This window comes from Prionailurus viverrinus, chromosome A2 (genome assembly GCF_022837055.1).
Source record: "Prionailurus viverrinus isolate Anna chromosome A2, UM_Priviv_1.0, whole genome shotgun sequence".
Lineage (NCBI taxonomy): Eukaryota > Metazoa > Chordata > Mammalia > Carnivora > Felidae > Prionailurus > Prionailurus viverrinus.
In genome coordinates this window covers 93,264,043-93,276,611 of record NC_062562.1, presented here as the reverse complement: position 1 = coordinate 93,276,611, position 12,569 = coordinate 93,264,043, and the positions used below count along the sequence as shown (strand labels likewise).

The 12,569-nt window shown below is 37.3% G+C and overlaps 1 protein-coding gene across 1 annotated transcript in view; it reads right to left on the bottom strand.

The window, feature by feature from the left end:
• The window catches only part of ZNF804B (zinc finger protein 804B), a 510,289-nt gene that overhangs the window by 102,755 nt on the left and 394,965 nt on the right, over positions 1-12,569 (bottom strand). Inside the window, exon 2 of the mRNA XM_047851012.1 lies at positions 2,105-2,248. Coding sequence (XP_047706968.1) covers positions 2,105-2,248 — 144 coding nt within the window. The remainder of the gene's footprint in view (positions 1-2,104; positions 2,249-12,569) is intronic.

Here is a 12,569-nt window from a genome sequence, read left to right as displayed (position 1 = left end):
ATCAAATGTAGCTATCCCATGAGAACCTTCTCTGGTTACTTATTTTTCTAAATCATATATATGTAATATATATAAATCATATATATTACATATATGTGTGTATATATATATATATATATATATGTGTATGTATATCATCTCAAGACCACCTACATAAAATCCACTGGGAGTGATGCTTATGGAAATTTCTCTTTATAGACATATTCCATGTAATTAATAATGAATGGATGATAGAATTAGAATCATCATTTTACAACTTGAAATGAAGTAATAGATTTAAGCAAATGATCATCGATGGTTACAAAAATCATTAGTGGAAAAAAGTGAGGTACTTAATGATGGATGGATCAAACAGCTATTATCTAAACCCATTTCTCAAACTTAAAGTCATAAAAATAGAGGCAATTAGACATCATATGCCTCTTTACAGAAGGGTACAATGTGCCTTGTACTTTTGCCAAGAAAAAAGTATGAACTTGAATTTGTCTAGATCTCTATATGTAACAATCAGTTTAAAAGAAATACAGAAGACAGAGGAAATGAGAAAAGACAGTATTGGATTACATTTAGCAAAATCCTGAATATGTCTAATTTTTTCAGCAGATAAATTGCAAGAAGTAAACATAAGGAGGGAATGAAAAACCTATAGTTGAAATATATATTCAAAGAAACTTAAACACGTGTCAACCAAAAGTATGGATATGCATGTGTGTATGTTTAGAGAGAGCAAGCACATGCATGCACTAGTGGGGGAGGGGCAGAGGGAGAGGAAGACAGAATCCTAAGCAGGCTCCATGCCCAGCATGGGGCTCGATCACAATCATTGGACCCTGAGATCATGACCGGAGCTGAAATCAAGAGTCAGTTGCTTAGTGGACTGAGCCACCCAGGTGCCCCAATAATGGATATTTTGGACCCTGTTTGAAATTTTCCATTTTAATCATTTAAAAATGCAAGTTCCTGGGCCCCACTCAGAACTATTGAATTAGAATACCTGAAGGAGAGTCTGGGTATCTGCATTATCAAGTTCCAAAGTGATCATTATGCACACTAAGTTTTGGGAATCACAGTCCTAAAACAGTTTATTCCATGTCCTTGCTCTTGACTGAAAAATACAATAAATTATGGATACATGCCACACCTTTAAAAATAGAAACTGAACCTTGGATCTCTCAAGGACAAATATTTTATATGCACTCAGTAAATACTAGGGATGTTAGTCAAAATATTTGTTGTTGTTTAGCCTGAATAAATATTTTAGGTCTAGATTATAGAAGAGTTCCCCACACATTCCAAGATATCAAATCCATTTGGCATCAGGAGTGTGCACCTTCTCACAGTTGTTAGCCACAGTCAATCCTCTGACCAAGTGGTATCTCTTTCTTAGTGGTATTTAACACTCCTAATTCTTAAATGGCCAAAATCTTCATACCTCATGCAACAAAGATAAAAGCTAACAGGATAAGAATAATAGCCTCCTCTTGCATAGAGAGATGGAAAGAGAGGATTATAGTAGCATGCATAGAATATCCAAACTGATAATGTATATATATGGCCCTTTAAGGAAAAAAATGAAATGTTTCTATATGAATTACCTCTCAACTTAGCCTCTCAGAGTTTTCGTATATTTGTTTGCAATGGTCCATTTATTAAGTAACCACTTTGACTTTCCTAAGAGGGTATTCTTTGGAAAATGTAACCTTTTAATGAGAATTGTTTTCCTAAAGTCCTAGTTTTCGCTAAACCTCAGAAATCTTGAAAGAACCCTGTAACAGATTCTGTCCAGTGCTCTGCTTTTGCCACTATCTAGTTAGGTGATTTTGAATAGGTCACTCTTTTTACTGGGTTCTGGCTTCCCCGTATGTGTAATTCTAAAATAAATATCAGTCTGCTTTTAGATCTTCTTTAAATTCACCTACAGTTTTATGTGACTTCTAGTAAAAAAAAATATTTCACCTAACATTTAAACAGAAAACAACCTTTCAAGAAAAAAAAATGGTTTCACCTCAGCATCTTAGATGACAATAAATAAGGCTAAATGCATACATTCTGTTGTGAAGGTACAAATCTAGGAATAAGAAAGATTTTTCCCACTCGGGCTTACCTGCTTATGAGCGTGGTCGTAAGAATTAATATGATTGTCAAACTCCTGGTGCTTGTGATACTGCTTGTCACATAATTCACAGTAAAAGTTTGCTTTTACATCTTCTAGGGCCTTTGCTGTGGACTTCTCCTTTTCTGGAAAGTCCTTTAAAGGAGGAAAAAATGTTGGTTATATTTCTCTCTCATAGCATAACCAGATCTCACATTAACCAACTTGTTATTTAAATTTACTGTGACTGAAAGAATATGGTGAGGCTCATTATTTTTATTTATTTACTTTTTTATTTTGGAAATTCATGGCACTATGGAAATAACTTTCAACTCAGCCTCATTCCTAACTTATCAACAAACACAGAATGAATTCCCCCAAAGAAGCCCACAGTTGCAGCTTGGTCATTCTCTTTCTTGCCATCCATTTCCAGGTTGGTCTACTGACTCACCTAACTGAAAGACTCATCACAATTTCCTCTGCCAATCCAATGGCTGATCTCAAACACAAGCCTCCACTATGTCCTTGAAGCACCCATTACTACAAGGCCTCTCTACTATAATATTTTATTGGGACATTGATGACATTGCTTTATGTCATTCACTTACTGCTTCATGTGTTTTAGCCTCAATGAAACTGTCAGTGTTGGGACTTGCTATTCTATGCACACAATGCCTATTCCCACCTTGTCAAGTTGATGAGCTCCTACTCCTTTCCCAACACCCAGCTCTTTGTCCCCTCTGCAGTGCTTTCCCATGGCTTTATCGGAAGGACAAAGTGCCCATTTCGTTGCTTGTTACCAAACACATCCATGAACATTCATAAACACTTCTTCTTCTGATATTACCCCTTACGTTCCTGTTTCACACAATTCCATCTTCAGCCACTGATCTATCTACTCCATACAGTCTCCGTGGATGACCTCCATTCACACTATAGCTAGGGTCATATTTTTCTGCAGTCTCTAATTCCAGGCTAAGCTTCTTCGACAAACATCAGTTCATGCTAGACACGGCCAATGAGTTTACCACATAGTTTTCAAAAACATTACTCTTATAATTTTGACTGTGCTTTATCACAGACAGAGTTTTGGCCACATCACTCCCCTACTTCAAATCCTCTTGAGCATAGAGAATACAGTTGGTGGTATTGTAACACCACTGCGTGGTGACAGATGGTAGCTACACTGGCGGTGAGCATATACAGAGATGTTGAAACGTTATGTTGTACACCTAAAACTAACATAACATTGGGGGTCAATTATACTTCAATTAAAAAAGAATAATGATCCTCTTGAATTCTCTGATTTCCTATAGAATAATAGTGATGAATACTTACTGAGCATAAGCTATGTGCCACGTAGTAAGCTAAGTATGTGGTGAATTATCTCACTTATTCCTTACACCAACCCTATAAAAATAAGTTCTCTTTTAATCTACACTTTACAGATGTATCAATCAGCACTTAGAATCACACACTCATGGCCACTGAGTAAGTGGAGGGGGGATTTGAATTCAAATAATGTATGCCTAGCTCCCTTGTTAATAAACAAGATGCTTTGCTATCTCCCTTGAGGCCAGTCCTCTTAATGTACCATACAAGCTCCTCCCTACCTCATCAGCGTCATATTGCATGAACCCATGCTCCCATATTACCCCCTTTAATTCTATAATCAGACAAAGTCACATGATACTAGATTATCTTTTTTCATGTCTATGCCCATACATCCTCTGAGGGAAGGAACTGTTTTATTCAACTTTGTGTCGACAATGCCAAACATATTGTCTAGTCCAGAGTTACCTATTTAGTATACATTACATAAGTTAATGGATAATAGTAGCCTACATATTCACGCCTTCTGCCATTCTGCAAGTCCTCTATTATCCCAGTGCCTAAAGAAAAGAGTGACTGGCACATAGAGGGTACCAAATAAATACGTATAAAGAATGAAGAGACAGGGGGTGCTGAGTGGCTCAGTCAGTGAAGCGTCTGCCTTCAGCTCAGGTCCTGATCTCAAGGTTTGTGAGTTTGAACCCCACATTGGGCTCTCTGCTGCCAGTGCAGAGCTTGATTCAGATTCTCTGTCCCTGTCTCTCTGCCCTTGCTCCACTCGCACACACACACTCTCTCTCCCTTAAAAATAAATTAATAAACTTTATAAAAAGGATGAAGAGACAAAAGAAAGGATGGACTTTAGTTCTGTTTCTCTAATGTGACTAACACTCTATAGAAAGAAATCAGGCCACTAACCTGAATCACAGGACCACTGCTGACCAGATAAGAAAGCAAGCACAGGGAATGTAGGCAGATCATCACAGCGTTGGGCAACGTGATGGAGCAATGAATTTAGACATGGGAGCATAATGATTCAAGCCCAGATATAAGAGGCTAACACAACATGGCACAAAAAGCAAGCAGGATGGGAGTACCATTAGCAAACAACAAAACTAAACCAAATATCTGGACTGTCTATGTAAGAGAATTAAAGTATCAATTTGGTTACATTCTAGGCTAATGGGGGATATAAAAACTACTGACAGGATGTATCCAGTAATGAGAACACGGACTTCAATTTCAGGACAAAAACCCAGTTGCGCAAAAAATTGAAATAATGGCTTGTTAACGTAGTCACTTGAGAACTGAGGCAGAGGTGTAACACCGAGGTAGAGCTCATTCTTTTGAACTAGTAGCCTTACAGTTAGAGGCAACCATTATTTCTCATCCCATCTTTCTCCAGGGATAATTTTACATGTCCTTTACATGCCCTGTCTAATTTCAAAGACTGGGACTAGGGACTACTTAGGTTTACCCACAGTTTTTCTTACATGATCACGACACTAGAATAATAACCTTAGAAAAGTGACCATGTGCCTTGGACACGGAAAACCTCTGCTTCAGTGATCAGAAGTGCCTCTGGGGCGCCTGGGTGGCGCAGTCGGTTAAGCGTCCGACTTCAGCCAGGTCACGATCTCGCGGTCCGGGAGTTCGAGCCCCGCGTCGGGCTCTGGGCTGATGGCTCAGAGCCTGGAGCCTGTTTCCGATTCTGTGTCTCCCTCTCTCTCTGCCCCTCCCCCGTTCATGCTCTGTCTCTCTCTGTCCCAAAAATAAATAAACGTTGAAAAAAAATTTAAAAAAAAAAAAAAAAAAAAAGAAGTGCCTCGGCTTCATTAACTGGAAGTGGGTGGTAACTGAGAATTCAGGGGAGCTAAAAATAACCTCTCATGTTATTCCTGATTATGTGGAGGATTTTTTTTAATGTTTATTTATTTTTGAGAGACAGAGCAAGACCGAGCATGAGCAGGGGAGAGGCAGAGAGAGAGAGAGAGAGAGAGAGAGAAAGGGAGACACAGGATCTGAAGTAGGCTCCAGGCTGTCAGCACAGAGCCCCACGCAGGGCTCAAACCATGAACCCTGATATCATGTGACCTGAGCCAAAGGCAGACCCTTAACCCACTGAGCCACCCAGGCACCCCTATATGGAGGATTTTTATAACAACAGCTCAATGACTAGGGGTGAGGCTTCTGCAATTACTCTTGGTATCTTCATCTACACAGCATTTATTACTAAAAAATCCTTTAATTATGACATTAAGTGAATTTCATTGCAAAATTTATAATTATAAGAGAGTTACCAACATTTTAGCCATCTCCTGTGAATGTCCACATTTCACCTTTATCAGACTAAACTGCATACCCCATTTCTTAATTCATTTTTCTTGCCGGGAAATGGTGCTGCTATCCCCATCTTCCTTCCTTCTAAGGAATTAATGATATTCCCCAGGGTATATTCTAGTTCCCTTATTAAGAGAGGAGGAATACATATGTGGGAAATAACTGCCATTAGCATAGCACACAGAGGTCACAATCTAGGGTGTCTATCAAACCCAGAAGTAAGAGCATAAACTTAACAGCAGATAATTGGGGGTCAGAAGTGGGGAAGCTGAGACCTGAGAATGAAAGTCTCAGGCAGAAGAGAATATAAGCCAAGAGTTGGATAGGGCGAGAGGAATCACAGAGGAAAAGAAAAAAAAAAAATAATAATAAGGTTTGTTAAGCATCTTTGGCAAAATTGGAAACTGTGGTTGGCACTAGAGCTACTTGTGGTAAAAGAACCATAACCCAGTGGTCCATGTGTGAGGTGGGCCTGTTCTCTAGTGTGAAGTTGAACTGTCCATGGAGAAGGAGCTGAGTTGGTCTAGCTGTATGTACCAGAAGACTGGAGGGCAAGGGCTCAGACTAGCAGACTAGTAAGGAAGGTATCATGTAGTGTAAATCTACCAGCTGAAAGAGACCACTGATGTTCAGTAACTTCATGAGCTCTAGAGAATCAGGCAATGGTAAAGCAGGGAACATTATCCACCGTGCCATGCTTCTTCACCCATCCAGTCATTCATTCTTCCCTCTAACCACACACTCATCCGACTAATCACTAAGTAGTTATACATTCAAGAATTGTTAAAAAATAGAATTACCCTCTGATCCATTAATCACACTAGCTGGTATTTACCCCCAAAATACAGAAGTACTGAGTCAAAAGGATACAGGCATTATTGCATATTTACACTGAATGCCATGTTTATTGCAGCATTATTTACAATAGCCAAATTATATAAGCAGCCCAAGTGTCCATGGACAGATGAATGGATAAAGAAGATTCATACATACATATATACACATATGCATACATACATTCACACACACACACACACACACACACATACATATATATATAATGGAATATTATTCAGTCATAAAAAAGAATGGCATGTTGCCATTTGCAACGATGTGGATGGAACTAAAGAGTATAATGCTAAGTGAAGTAAGTCAGTCAGAGAAAGACAAATACCATAAGATTTCACTCATGTGGTATTTAAGAAACAAAACAAATGAACAAAGGAAAAGGAGACAAAGCAAGAAACAGACTCTTGACTATAGAGAATAAACAAAAGGTTACCAGACGGGAAGTTGGTGGAGAGATGGGTGAAATAGGTGAAAGGGATTAAAGAGTACTCATCACGATGAGGACTGAGTAATGTAGAGAATTGTCAGATCACTATATTGTACACCTGAAACTAACACAACACTGTATGTTAACTATACTGGAAATAAAATTAAAAACATATAATTCTATCATTGACTTGCTAGTTATTCAAAGTTCTCTTTCACACTTTGCCTAAAAGGAGGCTTTAGAAGCTTATTTAACAGAAAAAAAAAGTAACATTTATGAAGCAAAAGAAAGCCTCATGTTAACCATTCTCAATGATTCATTAAAAGGTTGAAAAAGAATTATAAATTGAATATGACAGTTATCTTAACAAGAGTCATTTTTAAAACATTAGGTATTGCCAGTGGGCATTTTATGTTTCAGTTCAATAAGAATTCTGTAGTAATTAATTACTTTTAATAATTAATATTTTGGGTGCAGGGAGGGAACATGGACTTTTTCACACCAAAAATTTACATTCATGCAAATAACAGGGACATATCTAATGTGGCAAGAATTCTGACTAGAGTAATGCTTTTAATTGGAAATATGGCTATTTTGCTACCAAATTATTTTATTATTGTAATGATGATTACACAGTAACACCCACTGAGCATTCATTGTAAACTGGAAATCTGCTGAGCACTTCGCACTTGTTAACTCCCTTAATCTTCCAAATAACCTGATGAAGTATTATCTATTATTATTCCATATAAAGGTATGGAAGACAAGGCACAAACATGTTTAGAAACTTGCTAATCACTGAAAAGCAGAGACTAAATTAAAAATCAGATCTGCCTGACTTCAGAACTATTAATCACCATGCTAAAGGCTGTCCCAATTACTTAGGTTTTATCCAGTTGCCACAAAATTTCAAGCTGCCTCTGCTAACATTTTGTGGATTTGGGATGATACCAAGGCCCCAGCTCCCAGAGAGTGTAAGAGGAGTAATTATAATTTTAAAAATCTATTAAGTTCTTGAAGCTGAGAGATAGGCACTAGGAAAATACAAGGTGGTAGTCTTGTTTCTACTGGTTGTGAATATGTGCCCTGGTTATTAAAAAGGAAACGAAAAAATCAATTGCTGCTCTTCATATCTCCTTGATGGTAATACCAGCTCAGAGCTTTGAGGATTGAATTCATATTCTTTGTATGAAAGCTCACATTTGACCTTTCACTATTATGTGTAAGAGATTGCTTTAAGAATTCTAATATTCTCTAACCTGTTCTATTATATTGTCCCCAAATAAGATCCTGCTTCAAAGACAGTGCATTCCCCTCCTCTGATCAAGTGGCTGTCATGGATTCAGAAAACTCTTTTGGTCCCCATTGTCTTCCTGAGTCTTTGCAACAGACTGGATAATGGAAAACTCACTGTAGGGGGTTTTATTCATTGATTTATTTTATTTTTGTGATAGGGAAAAAATATTCCTTGGAGACTGACTAGCTTGAATCTCAGTCTCTCTCTTATAGAAGTTTCAGTTATTTCAGTATAAATTAAGGAGAGTAATGAGTAGCTTGCAGAACTGCTGTAAGTATAAAATGAGTTTATTTTTATGGAAGCACTTAGCATAATGCATGGCAAAAGTAGAACTTGATGTCTAGATATTTTGTGTGTATATGTAAACATGGATGCATCATTGTATGCATGTGACACTAGGAAATTATTTTTAAAAATACCGTTCTCTCATGAGTCTACAAAGCAACTTTAATTTTCTGATGGCAATTTGAGCAAGTGAGAGGAGCCCATCTCAACCTCATTCGACCATCTCATCTGAGAGCATGATCAGTTCATGCTAGTCAATGCAAATTTGGCTGATGCAATTAGGAGATTCAGAGGTTTTTATCTCAGGAGAATTGTTTAAATTTTGGACTATTTTGGAATACCACACACAGTCAAGAGATCATCATATGCACTCATACTTGAGCATTAATAAGAGTAATATTGATTTTCCTAAAGATGTCACTAGTTTCTTTATAAAAAGAATGCTCTTTGCATTATAATAGCATCTACCATGGCACTTTTTATTTAGAAAAACTCAATAAATACTTGTTGAATAAATAAAACTCATGAATTAAAAGGCAGAGAATGCCATTCCCACTACATAATAGATAGCATGGCCTGCCCTGGCAATGTAAGTCATATCATGGAGAATGAAACTGATGAAATGATGGCAGATCGGTATAATCCCAAACATATGAGGTTTTAGGTATATATATATATTTTTTTAATGGAGAGTCTAAGGTCTAAGGAACTCAATGAAGGATTATCCTAAAGTAAGGAAGGATAGTTCTGCACACAGATTCACAACCAGAACTACAGATTCTTGACTTTCAGTACTCATCTGACCTTGCCATAATCAACTTTTTGCTTTACAATTCATTAAGAATCTGGTAATGGGTTACCCGACTTGGACTAGAAAATGACCAGAGGTGTGATGTCAGCCACTTCCTAGATTTGAACGATTTTCCCTTCTTATTAATAATTCATTTCAGGCACCCAGATTAGAAGACAAATACAACCACATTAAATATATGAACTCTTGCCTCTGTGTAGCATGTTGTGGAGACAGTTTGGCATCATTTCTAATTTGGAAAGAAATGACAAATTTCTGACTTACTGGCAAAATGGCAGAGTGAAGATTGCATTTCTGATCATGAAGTAACAATTAAATACTTAGGGTTTGCTTGTGTAACTGCTTATTTTGGAAAAGCTTCCTAACTGGCTGCACTTGAACAGAGACTATTTTTGAAAAATACATGCATTTCTATTAGAACCACTGTTCATCAGCATTCTACACCACCAACTACATCTTCCTCAGCATATATTAATATACTTTTCTTCCACCAGAAAAACAATTTAGAAAGAGAGTAAGGCAGTCTCAGATGCACCCTAAGATAATCATAACAGTAGCTGTTGCTTCATTGCTTACCTACGCTTGTCCACCATGAAGGCAAAAAGGGGGCCGGTATAATTTCCAGATTGCTTATCGATTGCATACAGGTGCTACAATGTACATGTTTTAAAGGTCATGAAATGGTTTGCAGAGGTTTTTAACAATCGACAAAACAGTAAAATACACAAAAAGTGATGAGCCTTGCTGGACACAATATATTAGCTCATCAAGATGCAAGGACTACCAAGCAGTATACTTGGGTTGGGGAGAAAAAGAGGGTGCATGAACAGATATGCAAACTAACCCAGGGTCAGGGAAGTGGTTGAATCCATTAAATAGCAGTGCTTGGCCTGCTAACACCCATTAATGAATGCATGAATGAATAAATATATTGAGTGAAGGAATAAATACATTCAATTTCTCTTTCACTTTTTGTGTGGGTGCATATTGTGCTATAAGGAAGAGCATTGGAATGCTGAAATGTGTATGGTGGTGTCAAAGCCCATATAATTGTACAAATCAAGAGTGAACCCTAATATAAACTACAAACTTTGGCTAATAACAACATATCAATATCAGTTTATCAGTTGTACCACAGTAACCCACCACACAAATGCAAAATGGCAATAATAAGGGAGATTAGTTTGTAAGAGTTGAGTAGATAATATGGGGATTTTCTGTGCTTTCTGCCCAATGCTTCTGTAAACCTAAAATTGTTCTTGAAAAAGGTGTCTCTTATTTAGAAAAAAAAATGTACGGCAAAACCACATTTTGATAGTCCTACTTTCATTGCACTCAAAGAAAAACAATGTACAGTGTAAAATTAATCTGATCTGTGCTATATTATGCATATAGCTGAGCTTGAGGCTTGCCATGTGACAAATGCAAACTTCTTTGTATGGAATGATCTTGACACTCTCAGTTCCTTTCTGTCATTTTCCCTGAGACAAAGAGCAGCCCTCGTCAACCTTCAAGAAAGGCAACCTCCTGGCAGACCGTATTTACAATCATTAGATCCAATGGAAGATCAAGGGCAAAATTTCTACACTTGAAAGAAAGATCCTAGAATGTGTCTATTGTGTGGGCGTATAAAACATGATAAGAAAAGGAATTTTCTTCCTCCAGACTGACAATACTGTCCCATTTATAAAAGTAGTAATTACCACCCCATCAATTCAGCCCACAGATAAGTATAACTGTAATGAATATAGACATATTGCATTCATCTAAATTGAATACATTTAAATGAATACATCCATTGTGCATTAGACAGAAAGTGCCTTCATTTAGCCATTACTCCTGCTATAACTACTTATTGTAAAAACGCAATTAATAGTGTCTGACATTTCATTTTCTAATATAAGAGAAATCAATGAAAAATGTCAGGTAACTAAGTTTTCTAGAAAGTTGCAAGTGACACCTGCTCAATTACAAGACTCTTTTTTTTTAATTCAATATTTCAAGCGGTTATTTAGGGGAGAAATGGTCATTAAGAGATGCTGATCTAGACACTGTTTCACTGTGGCTTGGGAACTGGCTTGCAAGTATGCTCCCTTAAATAGATTCAGGTGATTGTCAGGTAAGTTCTCATTCCCAGGTCTTCTCAGGTTCTTCCAGTACTAATCTGTTCAGTTCTAAAAAACTGGGTTTACTTTCCACATGTGCTAAAAACAGGCCCAGGAACTCCTGAAGTGATGTATGAAAAGAGGATAGTGCCAATGGCTTTGCTTTTAAGGACATGCAAGCCAGATAAATGCCAAAACTCCAAGGGCATTGTCTGTTTTCCTGAATGCTATCATGCCTGATAAAACGTCTACTACATTTGGTTTACTCGTTCTATAACCAGGGATGTTTAAAAAGTGACTGTGCTCACAAAGGCACTTCATTATTTCAAACTGGCTGCTTCAGGCTTCTCTCTATTGCAATTCTAATAGGTAATTTACTTTCAAACTTAGAGAAAACTAGCTATTGTGAAAGAAGTATGCTATACTGAAGCTCTGTGACTCAGATCTTGAAGTATTAAGTGCAACCTGGGAAAATGTGTCAAAGTAAGGAAAACCTATTAAAATGCTAGCTTGAGAAAAAGGCATTCACATGGGCTAAAAGAAATGCTATAAACTAGATTATGTTCATTTCAAGATCATGAAATGATGTACAAAAGCTTGGCTCCGTTGTCATATAATTTGGAAGAACTATTTGTCACTTATATTTTATCTATTTATTATTAGTCTCACAGAACTTTGCAAAATATAGTTTAGTGACTTCAGAAATCCCTAAAAAGGAAATCTGCATACCAGTTTTATGGTTACACACTTGCTTTTTGAAAACAAACTTAAAACACTTGTCGTTTGAAGTCATAAAGCCTGATCACCAGCTGGAAACTGGGTCATAATGGTAGTACCGATGGTACATCCCACCCACATTGTGGCCAATAGACTATAGTTGTTACAAATTTTCAAAGTTGCTTGAGCACTTGGAGGATCCATACTTATTTAACACCAGTACCAATTTAATAAGCCATACAGCTGTGCTCCAATCTATTATGTGTGTGCATGCACACCCATCGGTGTATGCACTGTGGATAGAGCAAGTCTAA